At 48.3% G+C, this 26,433-nt stretch overlaps 2 protein-coding genes across 18 annotated transcripts in view; both read right to left on the reverse strand.

The window, feature by feature from the left end:
- Positions 1-26,433, reverse strand: part of LOC120959770 (MAP/microtubule affinity-regulating kinase 3) — a 62,041-nt gene that overhangs the window by 21,091 nt on the left and 14,517 nt on the right. For 8 of the 16 annotated variants that reach the window (XM_049610575.1, XM_049610573.1, XM_049610567.1 and 5 more), the window contains exons 2-12: positions 20,451-22,243; positions 11,099-11,311; positions 9,962-10,182; positions 9,576-9,857; positions 9,222-9,415; positions 6,526-6,638; positions 4,291-4,471; positions 3,487-3,781; positions 3,277-3,404; positions 3,004-3,181; positions 1,095-1,514 (exon numbers count right to left, since the gene is read on the reverse strand). In XM_049610575.1, coding sequence (XP_049466532.1) covers positions 1,095-1,514; positions 3,004-3,181; positions 3,277-3,404; positions 3,487-3,781; positions 4,291-4,471; positions 6,526-6,638; positions 9,222-9,415; positions 9,576-9,857; positions 9,962-10,182; positions 11,099-11,311; positions 20,451-21,833 — 3,608 coding nt within the window. In that variant the 5' untranslated portion in view covers positions 21,834-22,243. The remainder of the gene's footprint in view (positions 1-1,094; positions 1,515-3,003; positions 3,182-3,276; positions 3,405-3,486; positions 3,782-4,290; positions 4,472-6,525; positions 6,639-9,221; positions 9,416-9,575; positions 9,858-9,961; positions 10,183-11,098; positions 11,312-20,450; positions 22,244-26,433) is intronic. The other 8 variants (XM_049610568.1, XM_049610570.1, XM_049610582.1 and 5 more) reach the window with 5 other exon arrangements.
- Positions 16,341-26,433, reverse strand: part of LOC120959769 (uncharacterized) — a 67,027-nt gene continuing 56,934 nt past the window's right edge. The window contains exons 1-2 of one of the 2 annotated variants that reach the window (XR_007452766.1): positions 18,315-18,654; positions 16,341-17,141 (exon numbers count right to left, since the gene is read on the reverse strand). Coding sequence is in view for 1 of the 2 variants with exons in the window: in XM_040383409.2 (XP_040239343.1) it covers positions 17,133-17,141 (9 nt within the window). In the remaining variant the exon portion in view is untranslated. Of the gene's footprint in view, positions 17,142-18,314; positions 18,655-26,433 lie in introns of those variants that run through there. The other variant, XM_040383409.2, reaches the window with a different exon arrangement.

Raw genomic sequence — 26,433 nt, forward strand, 5'->3', positions numbered from 1 at the left:
ACGAGAATCAGTGAAAGATTGTTTGAAACACAAATAGAAAAATCTATTAAAATGTGTGATGATTTTTAAAATGAAAACATAATCGAACAACAATAACGAGATGATTAAGAAGCGATCCAATAAGAAAGAGAATAAGAAACCAATAGGAAAGAATCCAATAAGAAACGTTGAACTGGTACATGATGAAACAGGGTGCACATCATGTTCAAGCTCTGCAGCGGAACAGATTTGCGCCATTTGGCATGTTGGAAGAGGGATAAACTTTCCGCTAGAACGTACACAGTTCGAGAAAGCGTACATAATACATGGAGAAGAGAAAGAGAGCAAGTGGAACAGAATGGTAGAAAAAACGGTACAAGAAGAATCAACGCAAAACGACGGTACAGAGAGCATATTATTCAAAATCAAATTGAACAAACCGTGTGATAATAAAAAAGAAAGCCAAAGATGTTAGGCACACACACACAAACACACAAACGAATATATATGTTTGGAATAACGTGTTTCCCGCGGCTCAATGAAGAATGGGCGGTGATAGGAGGAAGGTGGCTGGAAGGAGGAAAGGGATGATCACAAAAAAAAGGTCTTGGAAAGTTTTGTTTTTTTGTTAAGTTATGCAAAATTATTCAAACAAATGGTGGAATGTTTCCGGCTGGAAACGAAACGAAAAGCAAAATCAGGAACCATTTTTGCCAAACCGCAAAATGGATAAAAGTGCGTATGGCGGCCATTGTGACATGTGTTATTATGATGCATGACAAAACGAAACATGATCTATGAAGTGAAAAAGATGTACAACTTCTGTATGCACAAAAAAAAACTCAAAACTAAACGAAAACAACAAAAGAAAAGGTAACAAAAAGATCCGAAAACTGATCGATTGATTCGGTACTAAGATAGAAAATGAAAGAAAAACCAAAGTACACATGTACACACGCAGCTAGTTTTTCGAGAAACAGGTCAGCGAAAAACGAGCAAACAACAGCGATGAAAGAACGCAAAAAACCGTAAAACGAAAACAAGAGTAAAAACAACGAAACAACAACTCTAGTAGAGAGAGAGTGAGAGTGAGAAGAGAACATTGTGTTTTATACCTTTGTCTGAGGGGATCGTTCGTGGCGGCACTATTGGTAGTACTGTCGGCAGACGGACCGGGACTGGAGACGGATGCACTCTTGACATGTCCCTTACCGGTGCCGCCACCGCCGCCGCCGCCGCCTCCTCCAACGTTACTACCACCGTTGCCACCACCGGTAACGCTGCCGGCACCGCCAACACTAACACTACCGCTGCCGCCCATAGTGCCAGTGGTGGTGGTGCCGCCGCCGCCACCGCCACCGCCCGCTGTGCTACCGGTCGTGGCCCCGGTCGTTCCCGTGCCGGTGGTGTTAGCGCTACCACTGTTGGCGACCCCGCCACCACCACCACCACCGACACTACCCGCACCACTAGTAGCTGCCGATGCTGAGTTGCCACGGTTGAATTCGGGTATTGGTGCGACGAAACTGTTGCTACTATAATGCCGAGTAAGGGAGGGTGGAAAAGGGAAGGTGAGAGAGAGAGAGAGAGTACACACACAGACACACATAGAGGGCAATTGTTCGATTGTGTTGTTGTTGATGGAATTGTTTTATCACAATGAAGAGGTATTCACACACAGCGCGCAAATTGCGTTCAATTTATATTCGTCGATGTAAAGAATTTGGTGTACGATGTAAGGAATAGGGTGAGTGAAAAAGAAATTGAGAGAAACAGATTTGTCGTATCGCCGATTGTATATGTAGTAGGAGCACAGAGAGCAGAAATAGAGAAAGAGAGAGAGAGAGAGAAACAGAGAAAACAAATGTATCAGGATTATGGGTGAATTTTAATTTCAATCATTTTTTTTCATGTGGATGGTAATGATACTGATGGATGAAGGTTTTGATATGCCAATAGTGTGAACACGCTTTGAAGGATGTAAATATAGGCTCTGAACCCCGAATAAAAATGAAACTATAAACAAGAGAAGAACACATTCATTGTACCAAAACGGAAAATTTTAAACAACAACGCAACCATCAAAAAGGAAAGCAAAACCTCCTCCCCACCAATTGGAAAACACAGGACAAGAGAAAAAAACGTGTGAAACAAAAGCTCCAAACCAGACCGAAGCGAAGTAGTAGTTTGTACAAGTTTTCGTGTTACAATATCTTTCCTTCTATCTAGGTTTGATTTTAAACAAAGAAAAACTTGAAAAAGATGCCAACGAAAGGAGTCAAATCGCTACGATAGAAATTAAAAACAGGATTCAAACAGTGAACAAACAACAAATCCTCGAAAAACGGTTCTATCCTAAGCAAGAGAGCAAGAGAGAGAGAGAGTGAAAGAGTTCAAAACTCCTGGCCCGGCTGAATTGAAACACGCACGCAACTAAGTTAATCAAATAAACTTTCTATTCTCCCCTGCTCCCACTTTAAATCCCAGTTCTCTTCCACGAGTGAAGGAACAGAACGATGAAATAAGAAAAACACTTCAAGCCACTGCTTCAAGGTGCTTCTGGATTGTTTTGGCGAGCAGGAGAAGAACTGGGAGGGGTAAAACAACATCGACAATGGACAAAAAAAAACAAACAAAAACACACACACACACAGGTGGGTTTATTACATTGCGCGCGTGTGTGTAAGTGTTTTGTGTGTCCATCAATCAGTATTTGAGAGATCGGGAAGCCACACCGGGAACGGAAGTGCGCTGCCAACGAAGCTGAAGGATGATTGTTTTGCCATTTTCCTTCTCCCATAGAAGAATCCCCTTCATTAATCCTTTCAGTTCCATTGGGGCGCATGGACTGCGAACACACGAGCGAATATACGTGTATTAGGATATTCAAGGGGCGATGGGGGGAGTAAGTGAAAGGGGGCAAGATCGAAAGCTACAACAGCTGAACCGCGGCGATCGTGAGAGTGGTGTTTTTGAAGTGATGCTTGCTTCCACACAGCATGAGCGCCGCATGGATAAACTTACGTTGGATCCGTGGTGGAGTTTGTCTTTTCTGTGGACGACGTTTTCTCGTACAGCGTCGTGGACCGTCTAGGCATTAGGCCGGCACTGGGGCCTACTGTCCGGGAGCCGTTGCTCGGATCGTACTTGGTACTCGTACTGCTGCTGGTAGTACGCGCTTTCGCCGGGCTGGAGATCGATGCTGCAAAGTGGTCGGGAAAAAAGGAGGAAAAAGAGACGACGTTAGGGAAAGTGTGGTTTTGTGTGCTAAGTGTCCATATTTCGATTCTCCCTTACAGTTGTCTACCGAGGTAATCGGTTTAGTTATGCTCGAAGCCGGTCGCTGGTTCTGTGCGGCCAGTCGTGCCGTGTTTTCCTTGATCGTCGCCGAGTCGATTGTATTTTGACGCTTGAAATTACTGCTTCTGCCAAAAAAAAGGGGAAAGAAAATTAGCATCAATCAGACACACCATTTGAAGACACAACAAACGCCACAAGGATACTTACATCGATGTTCTTTCAGATGCACCGCCGCCACTACCGCCCGTGCCCGAACTGTGGTTGTTGGTCGCACCGGCGAGCACACTGTTCCCGGTGACGTTGGCCGTACCGCCGCCGGTACCGCCACCCACCACCGTGCCAGTCCCGGCGCCACCGCCCGCCGCTGCCATGCTGCCGACAACAGCGCCACCACCGCCGCCGCCGCCCACGCCGCCACCACCGGCACCGACGGCGGCGGCAGCTGCGGCCGCGGCCACGGCCGTCGTTGGACCGACGCCTGTAATGAAGCGTTGGAAGATTTCTAAATTTTTCATGGCAATACCGTCGAGCCCCGGGGGGCGCGCGCGCCCGCTCGCCCCGGGGACAGGCTGGGAATGCAGGGTGTTAGTAGAGAGTATGTAGCCATGCCAGCTATCTGTGCTATGCCCTTCTGTGCCCTTTGTGCTTCTCGTTGGGCGTTAATTGCGTGTGAACAGATGCGCAGGACGTGGAGAGGATTTGATTTTGTATTAGAACATCAGTAGATGTTAGAGTTAGAGATCATTCCAATTGTTTTGGTAGCTAATATACTGTTAGATTGTTATACATTAAAGCCTAGTTTCGTTTCTTCAAGTTTCTTCAAGATCTGTTCACACTTTTCGAAAGCAAAATTTGTTCCTAATTCTATAAATGAACTTTACTCCATCCCACTAACAGCAATGATAAAGCAACTCTCTAGAAGCGTTCGCCATTTGTTGGGTTGTCTCTAACACGCGTGTATGTATCTGTGTGGATAAATAGAACCCGCCGGGAGACACCACCAATACTTACGCAGAGTTTCGCCACCGCTGGAAGCTCGCCGGCTCGGTTTGGTGCTGGACGCGGATATGCTTCGATGCACGCCGCGATGCGTTGGGCTTTGCACCTGGGAGTTACCGGCTGCGGCACCCCCGTTGCCGGCAATGTTACGTAACGACAGGGACGATCCGGACCGGGACCCGTCCGACTCGGACTGTTGCGTGGCGTGGCGCGCAAATCGAACACACAAAGAGAAAATCATCCATTAGTGGTGTACAATTAGGGGCACACATTTGGGGTATTTGGGGATAGGGAAGGTGCTAAACAAAAAAACGAGAGTTATGCGGAAGGAAGTGGGATGGCAAGGAGGTTGGGAGACGCGCGAAACAATTCTTTTCGGTTCACTGGTTACTTAAAACAACGACAATAACATAAACTGCTTCCCGAGCAAACGGCAGGTGCTAACACATTCATTATTTTGAATGTGAGGCATTTCTTTGGTCAGCTAAATCCTCTCTACTCGTTCGGCATTGGAATGGGAACTCGGAACGATTATTAACAGCGAACATTTGGCCGCTCAGACGTGCAAAGGTTGCTCTCCACGCTCAATGGCGTTCGGTAGCAGCGGCAGCAGCGTGATCTTCAATCCCGCCATACGTACTGGACACGTGACCGTAGTATTCGCCGCGCGTTCATGCCAACACACATACCGGTCCGGGACGGAAACCTTGGCGCAGTTGTTTGGCTTAGGTGTGTCAGTGTGTGTGCGCAACCCAGGCCGCCAGTTTCATTAATTGGAATTTATTGCTCTGCCTATATAAACGCGCATCTCTCCACGATCGGTCGTCGGGTGCTGGTGGCGAACTGTGCGGAAGGACATCACCATCCGCGTAACGAGGGATGCGCGGCTGTAAGTGCAAATATTTATCACGCCCCTGTGATGGCGGTGGCGGCACACTGCAGCAATCTAATACAGGCGCGCAGGCTGGTCCGTCTTCTTATTGTCACCGCGTCACTTGCTGGCGATGCTGGGGTTTGGTGGCACACTGGGGGGGGAAAGATTGTGTATGGAAGATGGATTGATGCGGCCGTGGTTGGTTGTTCCTTATCTTTTTGGTATCCGCCCAGCAGATACTGCCATCCTCTCATTGCTGAGTGCGATTTCAAGTACCCTAATGTCTCGTTTGTCAGCGCCATTTCGTCGGTAGCAGTATGTTTTCCATGAGTAGTGTATCGCTATTTAATTTACAATTTACGAGCACGTGGGTTTTGTTTACTTCTTCAACTGCCGCCACGTGTCTGCTGTCTGGTGAGTCACTAAATAACATAATCGTTCCACAAGATGTTCCACAGTAATAATCGCTCAAAAGCTTCATTCCATTGCCGATTAACTTCGCGGGAAAATGACCATGTGCCTTCTCTTAAACGCTTATACAGCAGAGTGTGAAAGATGAAAATCGAAATGAAACAATATGGAAAAGGGGATTTTGGTCGTTCTTTTCTACGTGCTAGAATTTCTGTTTATAATAAGTAAAAAAATAGCGGCGAGAAGCGAAACTAAGAAAGGAAAGAAATTGGTAAAATAGAAATTGAATATTCAAGAATAAAGGCAGAACAAAGTCAGACGAAACGAACTATAAGTAACTGGCACGTTCAAACTACGCGAGATTGAAACGCTTCCGAAACGATAACAAAACAAAACGATAAAAGTTAAACCCTGCCGCAATAATGATTTGCAATGTGTGAGTTTGAAATTTGAAATTAATAGCATTTTAGTTACAGCTATTAGAAGCTGGTGAGTGAGTGAGGGGGGTTGGATAATTAGAGATCATTTTTTGAGGTGCACGCTCTGGGGCTCTGTTTGCTTTAGTAAAAATGTAAGAAAACATTGTACAAAATCAAAACGAAATGAAAAAAACAGGCGTGCAAAAGAAGAAAAAGGTTGATAAAATTCGTTTTTTAAAGCGATTGATATTATTTAAAACAATGTAATATTTTCTGATGAGACTGTGCCGCTTCTGGACACTATTTTTGATACAGAAGCTTTCTAGCGCACAAGAGACGTCGGACAGAAGGGAACTAAGGATTTCTTAACGAAAGGACAGTAAGAACTTCGGACAGCGCGAAATAATAATTGGCAGGGGAGAGTAGCGCGCGCGCGTCCAGGAAAGGGAACAACATTACAAGGACCAAGGGAGTGCGGATGGATAGAAAGGGGGACATTGTAACGAAAGGAAAACAAACAAACAAAAGAAAACCCAAACTTACGTCGGTGCTTTTTCTCCCGAGCAGTAGATAAGTGGCGAATACGTCATCGTACATGGTGTTTGCCAATGAATCTTCAATATCTTGCCTATTGTAGCCCATCGCGACTAACGCTTCTGCACGGCGCACGCACACACACACGTATATGTGGTGAGGTTATCGATTGTGGACCATATGGTGTGGGTGGTGTGGTTTTTTTTGGTTTGTTTCGTGGTAGTCGCACACGTTGGTCGATCGGTTGAGATTGATCACACATTGTTAGCATTATGTTTTGGTTGTACACCAGGATTGGTTTCCCAGTTCATTGCAAATCGAAACATAACACGACAATCGAGATCCAACATTCACGCAGATCAAAGTGCCGCGCCGCAAGTATACGCAATCCGCCAAAGCACGCCCAACGCGCATACGGGGGGACACATTGGTGCGGGACACGCATACAACGTGTGGAAGAGTGCATATATCAGGGATCGTTGATTAGCGCATATGCGGACACACACACACGATTGTGTATTGATGGAAAGTATAACAAATGAAACGAGAAACAAGAGAAAAGAAAGAAAGCAGAAGAAAATCATTATAGGATGCGTATGTGAGAGACAGACAAACCATTGAACACACGTAACGTACTTATTGGTTAGACATACAACACTAATTATGCTATTCAAAGGGGAAGGGGCGGGTAGGGGGGAGTTAGTTTTTATCTCAAAAAAGGATTACAAGGGGGGAGATGGAACTGTATTAGTAAGTACTTGCACACGAGTGAAGGATATGAACGAGACGACTTTATTCTGAAGTGGGCCTAATTGATTCTAGCGTGTTGTGTGTGTTGAGTGTCATTGATTCTTCGCATCGATTCATATATCTTCAGTCAGCGCTTGCATCGGGGGGTTCGAGCATTTTCGATATAAAAAAACACAGAAATAGGAACATCCCCGTGTAACATGTGTAACGAACGGGTACCGCACAAAAACCAAAACAGAACAACAGAACATTCCACAACAATGCATTTCAAAATACAAAATTAATTTAAATATTTAAGTCTTCAAAAAATAAAATGTATTGGGTTCACGAATTTTTCCACTGCATGTGCGCAACGAAATGCCAATTTATTCTTTTTTCAACATGTGTTTCAACGGGAAAATAGTAAGAAAATAAATGTATGTAAAGCACTCCAATTCGGTCGTAGGATGAAATGCCAATTCGGACGGACTGATTCAATGGAGAACCGAAGAGATACAACATGATTCCATTTTGAGGCATTTTGGGATGAAACTATAAAGGCGCCTTTGCTTATCCGGAAACGATCGTATGATATCGTAAGCATTCCAAGGCGAGCATCAATTTCAATTCTACAAAATACAACAAACCACATGCACATATATAGATATAGAGTAAGAAAAACAATTAACTATTAATAAGGTAAGGAATTGAGAAGACAAATGGAAGTAAAAAAACATTGAATGTTGAATGTTGAAAATCTTGATGTACTTAGGCGAGGTTTGAAGACGGCTTGGTTGCCTTCTTGCGTTATTGCGAGGGCGCAGTGGTGAGGGAAAAAAACAGTATGAAACAATTTTGAAATGTTATTCAAAATCACCATCGAACACACACACACACGTACCACCAAAACGAGATAATTTGCTCAAGGAGGAGGCAAGACAAAACCATGAAGGTGGGATAAAACCAAAATATTGTAAATCAATTAATATCACACCTTTGAGAGCGTGCAAAAGGAAAACATAAAATAAATGACACAAAAAAGGAACAAATCAAAACGCAACTTTAGCTGATCAAAACATCACAAACAAACACACACGTCACAAGCAAACGAGAATGGTAAAAGATCTAAAATACACGTGTACCCCATCGTGTACCAAAGTGTATGGAATTTTGCACAAAGGTTGCAGAGAGATGTAACGAAACATTGAATGTTGAAAATTCAAATGCAAGTGTGGCGTGAGAGAGAAAAAAGCATTAAATTGACATAAACGGGATACAGACGAGACTACACCTCTGGCGAGGGATGTCCATCGTACCCCATGTATTGAATCTTTGAACCTACGCGTGATATGATCGAGTGTAAGTGTGAGGGTGTGCCTGATATGGAATGAGTGAACGCTGATTAGATAGCGAAGCGCCGTTGCGATGAAAACAGATACCAAGTGGTATCTCTTTCTTTCTTTTGCGTACTCTACGCACGTGAATCGTTGTGTTTTAGGTGTTTTAGCGAATGTACAAAATTGGCACTAAATTTTGGCAAAAAAAATTGTAGAAAAATGTGGTAAAAAGCCAAAATGTGTACTATACATCATGTTTTTAGCATGAATTATCTCGTTTTGTACAGGTGACGCGCGCCAGTTCATTTGGCAAAGAGGAGAGATGACTAGGAAATGAGTGTATGTAAAAAAAAACATAACAAAATTGCAACTACCCAAAGGGCACGCACTTATTGTAGACAAATATTTTGAAAAACTTGAAAGAAGACTAAAATCGAATATAAAAAAGATTGAATTTTACATCTCCATTGAACGAATCGAGCGAACGTTTCGAAATGAAGAAAACAACGAACGAGGAAAGAGCACGGAAGAAGGAACAACAACAACAGAACGAGAAATGACAAACAACAACAAGAACAACAACAACAACACGCCACAGCAAAGGTGTACAAGTTGAGTAGTTAGTGGAGCATACAGTACCCGTCTTACCTATCCGTTTCTGATCTTTCAGATCGGGCAACGGTTCGACGTACGGCTTCAGCTCATCGTCCTCGTAGCCCATGTTCATCCATTTGTCCTTCATGATCGTTTCGAGGTTGGCGCGCTTCGATGGGTTGAGGACGAGGAACTTCTTCAGCAGGACCTCGCAGTCGGTCGACATGTAGAAGGGAATGCTGTGTTGTACACCACACACACACGCGTGCGTTTAGAGAGGTCAGTAGTTCAGATTTTCAGATTGCATTTAAATGAAGTCATTTCACGTCTTTTATACGATCTACCGTATGATTGAGCTCTCTATAACTCTTTGGACCTCACATTCCCCCTCTTACTTACCGGTACTTGCCCCGCAGGACGCGCTCGCGCAGCTCCTTCAGCGTGGCACCGTCGAACGGCAGCGAACCGCTGACCAGGGTGTAGAGGATGACGCCGAGCGACCACACGTCCACCTCCGGCCCGTCGTACTTGCGACCCTGGAACAGCTCGGGCGCTGCGTACGGCGGCGAGCCGCAGAACGTGTCCAGCTTCGAGCCGGGCGTGAACTCGTTCGAGAAGCCAAAGTCCGCTATCTTGATGTTCATCTCGCTGTCGAGCAGCAGGTTTTCCGCCTTCAAATCTCTAAAAAGAGAACGGACGAGGGGGCATATGAGTGTGAGTTGATTGAGGATGAATCCTCCTCCTAAGGATAAAGGCTGGGGGAGGGAGGTCTCGGTATACGCTACCTGTGTATAATTCGCTTCTGATGGCAGTACTGTACGGCGGACACGATCTGTCGGAACTTGGCGCGAGCCTCCTTCTCCTTCATCTTGCCGTGGGCGACGAGATAGTCGAACACTTCGCCACCGGACGCGTACTCCATCACCAGGTAGAGCGTCTTTTCCGTTTCGATCACCTGAAACAGCTTCACGATGTTCGGATGATCGAGCATTTTCATTATCCGCACCTACAAAAGGGAAAAAAAGAACACCAACCGCAGAGCGTGATGGGAGGTGTGTGGATTAATATTAATTAGCACATTGTGGATGGGGTTTGGGGAAAGGGGGGGGGGGTTTGGTGGCGCTAGAAATATAAAAAAAGGAGTGTCAATTAACCCAATGCTAGCCGATTGTCCCTAGCGACAGCTCTCGGCTCAATGTTATTAATATTGATGAGTTCATTATTGCGGATGAACTGCGCGAGGCAAAAACGGGGACAATGAGAGTTTGTGTACCTATGTCATGAGGTTCTCAGAATTCTAGATTTTCCTTTTTTTGTGTAAGTTTACCTTCAACCAGATTTTCTCTATTTTAAAATGTACTATGCCCACTGATTACATCATAAGATGAAAACAACCTTAACGTTCTGATAATCACAAGAAGGTGAAATTTCAACCAAATTTCTTCTCATGCTCCAATTCGAGCCAACGCACGTGGTATTTATCAAAAGTATCCAGTGTTCACCGATGGGACACTTTTCCTTCGCAATGAAAAAGCAGCAATTATCAACCATCACGTGTCTCCGATGCCATCCACATGCTAACGAAGGCATTAATCAACCTACTCGACAAACGCGCGCTCGTGATGTGAAAGTGTCACTCGGATTCGAATTACAGATTAGATACACAAGCTGCTGTCGCCGGTGCGGATCATGATGCCCAAGCAAAGCTAATGAGTATGCGAGAGGCTTTAAGGGGAATCAGAGCTCCTTCGTAGGTGGTCGCTCGGTGTGTTGCTGAATAACTAACTCTTATTTGCTTTCGTCGGCTACCTAAACCGACCAAAATCTAATCAGTCACTACCATCCATCGTCACCAAACTTCTTCTTGGGAAGGAGCATGATGGTCCTGATGTCTTCGTTCAACCTCCCTTGCTAGTACTTACCTCGCGGTATAGCTTCTGCAGTGAGGAAGGATTCAGCTGCGTCTTATCGATGATCTTGATGGCGACCTCCTTGTTGGTGGGGACGTGCTTCGCCAGTTTCACCTTCGCAAAGTTGCCCTTGCCGATCGTCTTCAGCAGCTTGTACTTGCCGATGTGCTCCTCGCCCGATCGCCACCGGGCGGGCGTACCGCGCATTTGCATATTTGGGGAGCCCTAGAGGAAGAGAACAAAAAAAAAGAAAAAGGGAAATTAATATCAATTGCTTTACTGGGTGGAATTTGGGGCATCCAAAGGTTCAACACAATGCCGGAAAACCGGATGCCCATTACCATTTGGAGATTTTCCTGGGAATTGCCATCACCTGGGTCGCCTTCATGGTGGGGCTCTTTCGGGTGCCCTTTTTCTTAGCAGTTACCTCCCTCCCCTCTTTTCCCCGCAATCCTTCGCCTGCTAAGGAATCGATCGGCCTGTTTGGTCGTAAATCATTGCGGCATTATGACAACGATAGGGCTGCACACAGAGCAAAAATCCAAGTGTCCGAGGTGAAAGTCATAAATACGTGGTAGTGCGTTACACCTTCTCGCATCTGTGGCGGGGCGCGTGCTGTTGGTGTTACAATTCGCCACACGCCTCCCCAACACAGGCAGTACACGAGCAATAGAAAAAGGTTGATGATACTCCCCACCCAGAAGAGGCAGAAGTTTAGCTTTAATAATAGGCATAACCTTTCGCCCGAGTGCAACCAAAACAGAACGCAGCCGGACGACGGCCGTTTTCCGCGAACATGCATTCACACATAAAGAAAAAAAAACACACGAAAAACTGAGAAATAGAACACCCATACACACACACACACTACCGGTCTAGTAAAAGTGCCGGGGTGTGTACTTCATGCTGATATTTTTCCTTTAGCTAAATAGCGGAGATGTGACTGGCGTAATTCTAAAAATACGCTCTCCTCGCCAAGTAAAACATCAACGCATCAAGGCAAACACGAATTCTTCGCCTTCTTCACTGCCATTTTGACCGGTGTTGTTGGGAACTCTCACGATTTGTTTATGCTCGTTAGAGCCCCCCCTCCCGTGTGGGAAGAAGTCGATACGCGAACTTCTGTGTTGGTCTGTTGGGAAATTCGGAAGAATACAAGTGATTCCCGTGTATCAAACGAAAAAAAAGGCATCATATTTTACCAAACAAGGTAAGTTCTCAACTCCCGTTAGAGACAATATCACCCTTAAACAGTAAGATGTGAACTAATGAGAGTATCTAAGATTAATGGACCTTTCAAGATCGCACTGCTCTAGCTACTAATTAAGGCGACAAGAGGCTCCCACAACAACAGCTGTGTCCAGAAGGTCAAGGTTTGCAATCTTAGCACAGCGAACAGGCTAGCTTAGCAAGCACATCCATCAGGTTTCAAAACAAGCGCATAACGGAAATGCAGCAATTGCGTTGGAAACGGAATGGAATTCATCGTCCATCGCGTTGCACCTTTCGATTGCGAATCTCGCCACAACATACGCCACACAGATGATCGGTCAGGTGCTGCTTCTGCGTCCGCTGTGTATATGGATGGAGTTGATCACCTTGAAAACAAGCTAGCATGGTTATTGAAGGGGAGAGATGTAAACACAGCTCACCGCCGGGCCAATTATATGCAATCTAACTGCATTTGATGAGCCAGACGTCCTTGTGTGTGGATGGTTGCTTTATGGAATATATGGATATGTACTGCACACAATAGCATCAGGAAACGGGTAGCCGTTTCCGAACTGTTAACGTACTGGAAGTTGCCCGCTAGTGGAACCACGGATGGACTGATTGCTAACTAATTCACTGTGTCCATCAAATACCTTCCGGAGGAAGTATCTCCACACACATTGCGGAATTATTTGGACAAAAAAGGTCGTGTTTTTGTTGATGGAAAGTCTCACATCGCTCCGAGTAAGTATATCCTCAACACATACATGGAGCAGGCACAGGCTCACAACACTGAACCGTTTAGGGGTCCACGTTCAGTTCATTACTCTGGTTAAAATGTGCTAACTCGCTTATTAACGCTACCCCAACGCCGTTTGTATGTAGCAAAGATTGTGCCAACGGCAAAAACGTCCCCAAACAAATGCGCCCCAGAAATGAGGCATCTTTATTTACAGCCTACAGTACCTTCGCATTGAATATTGTCATAAATTGTGCTGTAACCATAAGCCTGGGACACTACTAATGCCAGCGCGGGGGGGGGGGGGGGGGAGTTACCCCTGTTACTCCGAATTACTCCCGCTGGCTACTCAGCCTTGTCCGTGCCGCAACTACATTCGTCGTCTGGCGGTAATCATTCGTCCAGCCACACAGCAGAGGGGGTGGTTTAAGGGGAAGGACCATAAACCTTAAATTCTGCCTCGTAAAAAATACAACCCAAAGCTCAATTTTCTTTACGAGCCATTCCCCACAACAAACACACACACACACATACAGCTTCCACAGCGCAGCTGGATCTTGCCCCAAAAAGAAGCGAGCTTACAGCTCCCACAGGGGTATGTATTGGTCTTAAAACGTTAGCTCAGGAGTAGCAGCAAATGAAAGAACGCAATAACAAGCGCTTGTCCAAGAGCACACAGAGAAGGTGTAAAACTGAGTAACAAAGAACCTTCCTTCACGTACTCCGTCGTGGAAGGGTGTACCCAGGTGAGTAGAACACATCTTCTCCGCATTCGCCTTTTGTGTTTGGAGGTACATCGGAATGGTGTACTATTTTCTTAAGGACACACGCCAGAGCAGACGAACCACAACCCAACTCCAAAGTACTTGGTGCAAATAGAAATAATGCTTCTCCAGGGGAAACGGATAAAAACTTATTCCCTTTCTGCTCGACGGCGGAAAAGCAAGTCTTCTTCGCTTAAGTGATCCCATCATCACATCTGCGCGATTGTTCGCCTCTCTCTCTCACTATGCCGCAGCCTCACTTTGATGTGTCTGGAAATGAAACTCTTTCACACATCTTGAGCGCGGTTCAATTATCGGACCAATGTTTCCATGTGTTGTTTTCATTTCATTTTGCTCAACCGATGCGGAAATCAAACGCACAAAACCGCCACCACAACCCCATTCTGCTCTCTCTCTACCGTGGCGTGTGTGATCGATCGATCACGACCAAAAAAAGGTAAAGCCTCATCTACTCTATCGCAGAGTGAAGCCCTTTCAATCATACGCACACGAGCGAGCGTGATAACTGGAGGTGGTAGCGACTGAAAGTTCCTCTTCACGTGCACGGCTGTGTTTTAACCTTTGCCTTTTCCTCCGTTGGTGGATGTTCTTTTCTTGCAAACTCTGAGAAAACTTTCCCCATTGCACTTTTCAGTCGGCACAGTAGCAGCAGCAGTACGCCCGCCCCACACGAATGTCTCGCGGCGGCGGGGTAGAAAAGGGGCCAAAGGTTTGCTCATTTCGTGTTGCGAGAGATGCCGACAACGAGACAGGGGGTTGATGGTAACAACGTTTGTGTCGCGCAATTGCTCACACTTATCTTATCGCTGCGCTTGCTGTGCTTGCAGGCGACATCTAGAGCCGATAAGCAAGATAGTATGGAGACGGCTGACATGGGTAGCTCACCACAGGGCAACAACGCCCAAGCGAAATGATGTGTCTTACACACGGAGGGTTGAAGCATCCGTAGCACAAATACAGAGTAGAAACAGCAGGAGCAGTTGGACAAATGGAAAACTTTTGATCCCGAGAGATAGTGTGTACACGCTTCTCTAGATGTCTCTTCAGAGAAATGCGACTGAGTAAACACTTCAGGGCTAATTCGGGCTTCCCAACAGAAGTACCAATAGGTTATTCTCGTAGCCTTCTCTCTCCAGCGGGGACAGTCCGTAGTATATCTTGATGATAATAATAACCCCATGTGCCTACACTCTCCCCAGTGCCATAAAGCACTCGTGTGTCGTGTGTCTTCAGGGTTTTTTGTTCCGAAATTCCCGCACCAATTTGAAATTGCACCACGGTCACTCAACTCTCAATGGCGGCGGTGACCGCCTCTAACCCGAAGCCGATTAGTGGATCCTGGTCACGGCACCGCACCGGCTCGTTCAAGTGTCACGTTACCTGCACTTTCTGTGTCTGCGCGGCCGCGAACTGTTTCAGCACCTCGGCACTAATCTTCTTCTCCGTCGTGATTGCCGCCGGTTTGGACCCCGTGACCCCTCCGCCGCTGCCAGCAGCTGTCGTCCCACCGCTTCCAGAGGAGGAGGAGGCGGTCGTCGATGTGCTGCCAGTTGCACTGGATGACCCAACAACCGTTGCTGCAGTGCCGCCGCTGGTTCCACCGCGTCCAACCACCAAACCCAACCCTCCCTTTCCTTTGTCGGCAGCCGTGGTGGAGGAGGCGGGCGGTGGTGCCGCTGTCGAGGGCTTCATCCCCACCACGGCGACTGGTGGCTTCGGGGCGAGCTTCTTCAGGCGTATCGTTTTAACAGCCGCCTCTGCGTTCTTCGTGTCCGACACGGTACGGTTGATGATGCGGGTCGCTTTCGGTTTCATGCTGTACCCGGTAGCACCGCCGGTCGAGCTGCGACCTTCCTCCCCGCGCTTGAATGCATTCTGCCGCGCGTGGGCCAGCTCGTCATCGCTGTCGTCGTTGGCGCCGCTGTCCTCCCGGTCCAGATAGCCGAACCCGTTGCCGGTGGCCACATCGCTGATGCCGGTGTTGAGCAGACTCGGCAGCTCACCGTAGTGCACGGGCCGCTGGTCCTTGCGGCGGGCCATCGAGGCGGAGCTCATGATCGGGGAGCCCGGGGAGCCCGGCGGTTGGAGCAGCAGATCGCGCCGCTGCTTCATCCGCTCGTCGAACTCCATCGTGTTGATCTGGCGCTCCAGCGTTTGCAGCACCGAGAGCGAGTGGACATCGACCGATTCGGAGTTCGGCTGCTCAGCGGGCGCTCGCGTAATGTCACTCAGCTTCAGCGAGTATCCGTCACGTATGTCGACCCGGGCGGTGGCCGGTTTCGCCGCGGGCGTAGGCCGCTGTAGGTACGAGGTGCGTTGCGTTGGGCCGCTGTCCAGCTCGTTGCGTAGGTTGCGCTCCCGTACGCCGAGCGTGGCCAGGCGGGGCGACGGTAACGGCGAGGTCATCAGCGACACTGGCCGCCTTGTCCCGGTGGGCGATGTGATCGGCGGTGGTGCTGGTGATGTGGCGGTCGTCGTGGTGCTCGTGGTAGTCGTCGTTGCACCAGTGCCTGCCACCTCCATCCGGATCGGCACCTTCAACCGTATGCTTTTGCGAATCGCCTCGTTCCGTTCGAATTCTTTCGAGGCACTCATGGCCAAACTTGGGGAGTAAAAACGGTACACACTCTACACACACAGACACTGCCACACTGCAGACACGTTTGGTGATGGAAGACGATACCAATCAACTGCTTTCAGCGCTGCTGCTGCTGCTGCAGGTCGTCGCTGCCGGATGTGATGCCGCGGAACGGGGCGGAAAAAAAAAGCTGCAGCGAACGAACAACACAGCGAGCCGAACACAACGGCACCGATTCACACAACTGCCTGCCGCGCTCCGGTTTCGCCGTTCCGAAACGAGGTGAAACGAGCCGCGAATGACTTTCTTATCAGTACAGCTGGTAGTATGAGGCCTTACACACATACACACCGAGGAGGCCCCGCCGCACACTCTGTTGTTCCGAAAGCTGCAGAGACCTCGGGAGCGCGAGAGAGTCAGGCAAACCAACCCCTCTCCACTCCGGGTTGTTAGTCAGTCAGTCCGGCGCAGTTGTAGCTGACTCATTCGATGCAATCACACATACACAGACGTGCACACAACGCGCATACGCAAGTGGATATCGTGGCTTTTCTGCTTCTTCTTCTAATGGTGTCTTCTCCACATTCACAACAACACACACTGTAGGTACGAGAGATCGATTTGCAACCACACTCAAAAACACACTCTTGGTTGGTGGTGATGGTGGTCTCTCTGCAACCGCCGGATCGCGTATCTGTTACGAGGGGCAGGGTAGAACACAACCTGGACGGCCTAGACACGCTGCAAGGGAGATGCAAAGAACGGTTGTGTCACATGATGTGTGTGTGAGTGTGCTCACGGGTGTGTTAAATGGCTATGCTGCGCGAAATGGCTGGATAATGATGCGTGATGTGCGATATCCTTCACCGGAATGAATTGCAAATCGTAGAGTCTGCTTCATGGAGTTCACGGGGACACAGCCGGAGTAACCGAGCTAATAGACATCACTTTTCAACACATACAAACACACACACACAATAATAGAGCGCAACACATGTTGGCTGGACAAACACAAAACACACTTTTTGCTGCCCTAACAAGGGGGTGGGTATAGCACAAGAGAGGCTAAAGCGACGAAACATACATGAACAATCACAAACACACAGACACACACTTAAGCCCACCTGGGCGGAAAATTGACGACACAACGCAAGATAGAGCTCCACCAAGTACCAAAGTGTACGGGGCGCAGTAGCGCCCTCTGGTGAGGCACGACCACTTCACCCGATATCTTATCTCGGGCGGTGGTACTTGTCACAACGAACCAGATAACGTTTGCAGGCCCTTCGAGTTGGAGCATTCAACACCGCGCACGAGTCCCGGAGTGGACGGGTTCAGCTGGCAAATGATGTGATTTTTCGCTAGGCCCCTGTGTATGTGCACTCTGTGTGACAGGATTCGGTGGATTAGGTGGGAGAGATGTTGGCCTTCCCGCATGCGCGCTTGGACACACAGAGATGTTGTTGCACGGTTTGTCCACCTACGCGAGAAGGTAATGTGATCTGTGGCTAGCCCTGGCCCCGGTGTTGGAGGAAAGGGAAAGTGTAGGCTTGCTGGTAAAGGACATAAAGACCCGAACACAGGAAGCTGTTTGCCGAACAACCAGATGGTAGTGGGGAGAAACATTCAGGGTCGTGTCTCAATTTTGTGCCTTAAAGCCACTTTGGTATAAGCCACACGGAGAAGTGATCGCAGAAGTTCGTGTCTTTTCGTGCATCTAACAACAAAGCCACCGAACGAACACAACTACAAACACTGAGCTCATCTCTGCACACCGCACAAACACACCGTCGTCACGAGCGCACTGCGTGTTGATGGATACACCTTTAGCGACACACTTAGCAACACGGGACCATCACCGCAGCCGCGAGCAACGCAACGCAACACGGTCACACCACCGGCCGTTCGTACTACCTTCTCTTCCGGTAACGCTGCAAATCGTGCACGACTGACGCACGGCGATCCGTCATTAAAGACGCTCTATTTTCGGTGGTAGCAGTAGGCACCAAAACTGTTCAGACCCTTCCCTACACCGAGGGTTGGCGGGGCGGCTCCGTCTCCCCTGAATAACCTGTGCGTGCGGCGTGTGCACCTTGCGCGTGTGTGACGGAACAGCCAGCAAGGTGCGATGGGGCAGGAACGTCAACCTCTACTGACGTCCGATTGCTGCAGAGGTGTTGCAGACCACTAGAGCAACACCCAAAGTGTGTGCACACACATACAGCTTTGGATGCTTAAAACGGTGGCACACACCACTTACACTGCGTACTAGCACGCGCACACACACGGAACCCACATGGAGGCGAAATGACGGTTAGAAAACGCGTTCACCTAGCGCGCCGCCATCGCCTACTACTACCCCGTGCGAATGGGGAAAGTTGGAAAAGCTACACCTTTTTCCACCCCGTATCGAGTGGGGTGAGCGTGTGTGGGTGGTAACAGGCAACCCCGCCGTGTGCTCCCCGGTTGTTATCATCTTATCAATCACTTTTTGCCACTGTGTGTGCGTGTGTGCTCAAGTGTTCTCTGTGGCAAAGGCAATTTGAAAGCGGCGACGAGTGTCTGTGTGTGCGCGCGCGCGAGAGGAACTCAAACGCGCATTTGAGTACGCAGCAGCAGCGATCGATAATGGACAAACACTGTGAACAACTCTCCAAAAATCACACACTCAACCTACACCATCATCGCACCGTGGGCCCAACCCGGTGTAGCACACAAACACACTCGAGCTCCCCTTTCCCAGTTTGGTTTGTCACCCTTTTCTGGCAGGGTTGAACGAGATGCTTGAGATAAACATTAAACTGTCGCACATACAGCAACGCGTATGCGCGCGCAACTTCAACCCTCCATTCAGAGAGAACCAGATAGAGAGAGTGAGAGCGAGATGGCCTCTTGCTAACACACAAAAAAGGCTGCGGCCAATTTACAGCGAACGTGATGAGGTGGGTACTTTAAAAAGCTGCCCCGTTACTAGTACTGGGAGGTAGATAACATGTTGCTCTAACATGCGTCAGAGTGTGTATGTGTGAGTCCCCCCTAAAATGGACTGCCAAGGGACGCCGGACAGTGTGACGGCCAGCTCAGTTGCACCATTAGTCACCGACCTACCGGAGCAGCGGACATGTTTTCGCCTTTTCCTTCTCTGGATTAGCAAAAGGCAAGCAAAAGTCAACGGAACACTCCAGTGGAGGAGGGTGGTTAGGTTCTCCACAACTACGAGGAGTGGAGAACTGAAGAAACGGAAAAGGTATCGAGTTCCGATTTAAGAGTGGCGACAGGAGCTCAAATTCAAGGTCAATTTAATTCACCGATTTGTCCATTTGTTTGTTTGTGGTCGAGTAATAGTGCCTAATAGTGTGATAAAGTATAGGATTACCAGTTCCTCACACCCTGGAGCTGTTATCCATTCAAAGAACTTTGTTTATCTTAATATGATTTTGAGGAAATGCGTTTCCAGACCCGTTCACAATACTCTGTATATCCCAGTTATCGCATTTTTCTGGGAATAGTTCACCGCCGAGACTTCCAAGACATTCGAATTATCAGTATCTAAGGTAAACTTGACTCACCCACTTGAGCTGTCCCCCCTTGAGTACTTCAGTGTTAATGGAATGGTCATATTATTCATCCAAATCCCCTACCTTTTGACAGATAGTGGACAGATAATGGATGTACGTTAACATATCTTCCACTTGGTTAGGTCTTCATGCGCAGTTGTGACATCTGAGCAGGCGGCTCTGGATTCCTCCTCTTTCCAAGTTCCAAATGCAACACAAGACCTTGGATTTTCGCATCTCTCCAGTAGAAACCGATCAGTTGAGGACATCCGATACCTCCCCTTCTCCCTCGTCCAGCTCTTCATAATTTATTCTCCATTTCACGCGAAATTGATATTCAATTTGTTGGACAAACAGTGGCTCCTTTTATTCGCTTCCAATCCCAAACACGGGGGAAGGGAGCGCGCTAAGTGCATTTCCAAGGTTTTTCCAACAAAATACGTGACGTCAAAGTTATATGCACATCTCCCAAGATCCGTTCCCCTCTATTTACCTTGTCCCTTTTCACCTCCTGGACGCGGGCTTTGGCACTCTTCGGTTTGTCGTGGATGGGCTTGCTCTTGGCCACCACCGGCAGCCCACCATCGATCATCGTCACCATCACGCGCCGATTCTGATGGTTCGGTACGGCCGCACTGGACTGTTGTTGCTGCTTGGTGACGACGACGGCCCCACCACTACCCTGCTCCACTATCGATGACGCCGACGGTGGATGGGCATGGTTGTGATGGTGATGGTGATGGTGCGAATGATGCTGGTGCGAATGGGAATGCTGCTGCTGATGCGTGGAGTCTCGGGTAGTCAGCAGCGGTTGCTGCTGCGATGAAGACGACACTAGCAACGAACCCGCAGCAGTTGGCACAGACTTTTGATGATGGTGATGGGCGTGTTGTAGGAGTGCGGCTGCAGCCGCGGCAGCCTGCTGCCGTCCTACATCGCCACCGGCTCCCTCGGACGACTGGATTGTGCTGAGCCGGTGATGCTGGGGTGCTGCTGCTGCCGCCTTCCGCTCCTTCTCCTTCTGCAGCTGCACTATCGTGGCGGGTGTGTGGGATTTGGAGCGCTTGAGAAACTTCATCATCGGATTGCGGACGCGGTACTGCACCGGAGCGGCGGCAGTAGCTGCTGCTGCCGGGACGGTTGAGCCATCCTCTTCCCCATCGGTCACACTGCCGGGGGTGTGGTCGAGCCGCCGGAAGCTCCCATCCGTCATCTTGACGTAGCAACCCTCGGTCGTTTTGTGGTACGAGTCCGAGGGCAGCTTGTGGTAGCCGTTGTCCATCGTGCGGTAGTAGCAGCAGTCCGTCCGGTGGTACGTATCATCGCCCGATTTGAAAAACTCCCGACTGCTTGTCCCCCCATTGCCCGTCACCGAGTTCACTGAGCGGTCTACGTCGGCCGCACTGCCGGACGACAGGAGTACGGTTAGGTCGTTGCTAGCTGTAGTCGCCTCACTCGGGCAGGATGGTGCCGCTGTAACCGTTGGCATTGTTGCCGCTGCGGCACCGTTCGTACCGGTTGCACCACCGTTCGCTAGCAGCAGTCCGTACTGGTCGATGTTGCGACTTTCGGTGCGTGCCTTCTGGAGCAGCACGGTATCGGCCCGCTTCGCCCCGCTGCCACCGACCGTGAGCGAATTCTCCTTCTTCAGCAGCCGTATGCTGGCCAGCGCTGGCTGGACCGAACTGTGTCGGTGGTACATCTTCTTCCCATTGCGGGCCGTGCCGCCATGCTGAAGATGGTTGTTGTTGTTGTTGCTTGCTGCCGTCCCGGAGGACGAGGTTTGCCCCATGATGCCGACTAGTAGTGGTACTGCTGGTGCTGCTGATGGTGGTTGCTGCTGGATGCTGTCGGTCAGGGTCGCGACCTCGCACATAGCGTCATCAGGGACACACACACACACGCACGCACTTTACACACTAACCGAGCGCACGCTTTAGCTTAATTATGATGCTGTTTTGTTCTGTTTTTTCCCCTTTTTACGGACACTTTTCACTTGCAACTAACGGGGAAGTTGTTTTCTTGGCAACAGAGTGTACACTGTACATGTGTAGTTTTCTTCACAAAAAAGACGCCTGCTTGGATACTGGTTCTGGTTGCTACAAAAGTAGCTCACTCACTGCTATATTTATCTCGCAAGCACACCTTCGTGCGGACGGATGACGCGCTATGACGTGAACGTATCACACTGACACACACTGTGTTTGGTTGCTTTGCGTATTGTTGTTGTTGTGTCCATTTCATGCGTTCACTTTCAGCTTCCTGTTTCCTTGTTTTGTTACACTTCTTTACGTAATCATGAGAAAGAAAAACGCACACACACACATACAACATGAGAAATTATTCATCTCCGTCCGATGCTACGCTCTAACCCCCGTTACGCTTCTATTCTAGCGCATCCGAAAACGCGTCTCAAGTTTCAGTTCCTTCCGAGGTCGATAAAGAAAAGGGCTCAAACGGTAGAAAAGGGTTGTTTAGGAAGAGGAGTTCAAACAACAAAAGAGAGAGAGAAAAAACAGTCCAGTTTATTTCGTAATAAGAGATCTTTCCACAGTTTTTGTTTAAATCCTTTTTGATGGCACCAAACATGCATATAATTATTGTTCTTCCCAAGCGCCTCCCCATTGCTCTTATTCGCTACGCTCTGCAGTCACTTCCGCAAAAAAAAAACCCCGAGAGGAAAAGGATGTGCCCCGGATGATACAGCAATGCACCATCGCTCTTCCGTGGCATCAGAGCATGACTGATTTAATCGATTTTTTGAGTTTCTCCAGCTGCAGACACACGGAGAAAAAGTGTCGCATCTTTAGCAGAGCTCGCACACATACGCGTTGCTGCTGCTGCTCTTTTGGGTTTGGAATAAAACAGAGCTAAATGTCTCTGCACAGCGCACACCACCGGCGCCGCACACGTTTAGAAAGTTTATTAGACGGACGACGCTTTTCCTTCGATCGTGTTTTTTTTGTGTTGTTTCAACTAAAACCTCCAAGTGGTGTCCAAATTCCAAATAAAAAGAACATTCTTACACGACAAACCGATTTATTCACCGTTTGCCGAATAAAGACCACGTTTTGTAACACACACTTTGTCTCGACCGACGCATAAAGTTGTGGCGTGCGATGAAAAAAAGGGACCAGCAGTACGCAAAAAAGTACCCAACAAAAACCCTCCAAGAAAATGTCTCAGTCCCGAGAACCGGGGACGTCTGGGAAGGGAATGATTGAAAAGTTCAGCGACAACTAATGTGACAAAGGATCGGCTGAGAAAGTTGTGAAGCCCCACACCAGAGGGACATTTTATCGTTCGAGGTTTAGGGTGAAAAGGGCAGCAGAGACAGAGGAGGAGAGCACTGGGCAGCAGAGTAATGTTGTACTTTATTACGGTCTGGAAAAGATAAAAAACAACGAATTGGGCAAGCATTGAACGTTTGACATTATTGCTCCAAAATTCCAAAGTTTTTTCCAAAAAAAGAAAACCTGTGACTAAAGGTCACGCTAATGCCATCAATAACCATATCATGCGAGACACAGGCACATGTGTCCCGGGGTGTATCGAAAGCTGTGCGTTTGTGTTTGAATGCATTACACAGCATCCGCAGACACACAACACAACACGGTTAGAGTTAATTGATTGGAAGCAGCGCACGCCACACGTTACTGGAATGTAACAAGCACAGAGAGAGAAAGATGATGCTGGGAAATGCTTCCCACTACACAATAATACGCATCATTAGACGGAGTTTTCCCATCGATTGATTCACAATTGGTGCATGACCTTTCCTGACAACTCGTAGCCCACATAGAGGTGCGATTGATTGGACACGCACCCGAGCAGCAGCAGCAGCAGCAGCTTTGCAAAAACTCCTTGTGACTCAGAGACGAGGCGCTGAGAGACGACGACGCATTCGAACGAAAAGTGGAGCATCAAATCATGTCTGCGCGTCCCGCGAGTTCAAAGGAAAAGCACCGTTCGTTCGGCAAGTGCCACACCACACCCCAAGGAAACTTCTGGCGAGCATCATCGGCGCGCGCTAATCCCGTACGATCCCATGGGTGTGCGAATCGAACTTCAAGCCGCAAAGCCCCGCGGACAAAAACTTTCTCTTCTTTCTTTCACATCCCCACCTTGGGTTTGGTGGAGCGTTGGATTCTTCTTTTCCAACACTCGATTGGAACCTCAATTCTAGGACACGAGCTGTGTGTGTGTGTGTCTCTTTCTCTTGTGACGGCACGGTTGGCACGGATTTTTGATTCCACCGAAGGTGGAGGGGGACCGAACCAACTTTCTATCTATGCAACCAACAGCAAAACACGCCAAAGCACGGTGGGATGTGGGAATACGGTTTAAAGTTAACCTCAAACATGTATCAAAGGTGTGCGGGCGTGTGTGTGTGTAGGGTAGAAAGGAAAGATAATTAAATAAGATACATATAGAGGTGGATGCGTGCGTGCGTTCCGTAGCTGTTTGTATTAGAGAGACCGCCTCTCTACCGATGACATCATTGCCGATTTATCATTGGAGCTTTAAGTTCTCAGCAAAAGCTTCTCCATGTTCCGTTTGCTTCTCAGCGGCGCGATTGTTTACGCGGGCGGTTCCAAAAATGGTACTGGCTGGCTGGTCGCGCGTCTCTATGGTGTGGAATACCAATAAATATGTCCACGGAAAGGTTTCAGAGTTGGTCATCAATCTTCAATCCCCGATTCAAGATGACACAAACACACACACGAGATAGCGTGTTATTAAAACGCTGCAGACGTGGAAAAGCTTATCCTAATCGAAGGCGCGCGCGCGCGCGCGTTCCATTAACGACCGAGTCTCGCTCAAGTGCATCCCAAGGTGCACCACACAATCGTGCTGCAGAAAGGAAAGTGGTTTTATTGTGTGCAGCTCACACATAAATACAGCAGTGAAAAAAGAAACCAAACCCCTCGCGGCATGGCTGATGGAATTACGACGAAACAAATCATTCGATGGGGCGCTCGCCGACTCTCAATCAGATAAACCTGATACACGCTTGAAGGAAGTGAACTGGAAAACGAGGGTGGTGGCCCGATGGAGATTGATTAATACAGCAGCTGATGACCAGGTTGCGGAGCGTAATGGAGCCTGAAGGTGTCTTTGGCACAAGTGAAAGCTTTTGCTGTGTTTTGCTTTCCGGAGATGTCTTAATCTAGGGGAGGCATTAAAGGCGTGCGCGTCTGTGTGTCCTAATGACACACTAGACCTTATGGCGATAAAGCAAAAGCACATGTCCTAATGAAATGGACACAGTGAATTGGCAATCACAAAGATACCGCTGCCAAGAGCCTTCTCTCTCTTGAAGTTTTCTCAATTCTATTCAAGTTATGAACTTCAATTACATCTTCGGCTTCGGACAAGTCATCAAAAGTCCAATCCATCAACTGCAGTTCCACTTGGTGCAGCAGCAACAACTACCACAAGAAACCTCACTGTGACCTCCTTTCTGTCTTCCCAGACACTCCATAACCAGCGAGTCGTGGACAGCTTTTGCAGGTGAACGAATAATTGTCCTCGAAACTGGCCTAAAACCGCACCTTACACATGAAACGCTCACACAAGGTGGTTAAAACTGGTGGGTTCAACAAATCGTGCTAAAAACAGCCAAATCCGCCAGCAGACAACACTTCACACATTTCCAGCAGTTGGCGGGATCACTTCGGTGGTGATCAGGCGTCGGTCTATTGTAGAGCAGCTGCTCCCACAAGGTCACAAAACACACCACCACATTTGAGAGGGAGAGATATCGTTGGGGATCGAGCAGCAGTCGTCGGAAAGGGAGAATATTTATTTAGTTTCCCGTGCGGTTGTGTGTAGCAACACAGCACAATCGATCGGTCGTGCTGCAAGTTAGAGCGTCGGCGGCTAAAGGCGCCCTCTACTTGAAATTCAACCATCACCACACCACACCACGGCAGGCAGGCAGGCAACACGCAAAAACAAAACGCCACATGGAGACTGGCGACTTCTCCATGAGAATGGAAACCTGTCGAACAGGTTCTTCTCCTCAGTGTCGCAGCAGTCTTACTGCTCCCTTCTACTGATTCCATATTGCTGTCTAACAGCCAAGTTGAACGCTTCTACTACTTCTCCCTCTTCCCAATAACACACACACAGCCTCTCATTGTACGTTTCTCCCGGGCAGTTGTGAATGAATGTTTTGCAAAATGAAGATCCGTGCATCATCCGTGCTTCAATCTTGCTGAACTCGTTCCAACTACGCCGTATGAACGGACTCTCCTCTTACTCTCTCTCTCCTGCCAACAAAACTCACACGTAATACACCAAAGCTGATGCGTGTGGCGTCGTTTTGTACGGATTCCAGAAATGCTCCAACGCATTCGAAACAGCAGCAAATCCAAAAATGGTTTCATTTATTTCCCTTTCGGTGTAGGTGAAGCGTAGGGCGAATGGTTTCACAACCGGCGCGTGGTGTGGAGATAGAAAAACTAAGCCAC

The sequence above is a fragment of the Anopheles coluzzii genome, chromosome 3 (genome assembly GCF_943734685.1).
Source record: "Anopheles coluzzii chromosome 3, AcolN3, whole genome shotgun sequence".
NCBI lineage: Eukaryota > Metazoa > Arthropoda > Insecta > Diptera > Culicidae > Anopheles > Anopheles coluzzii.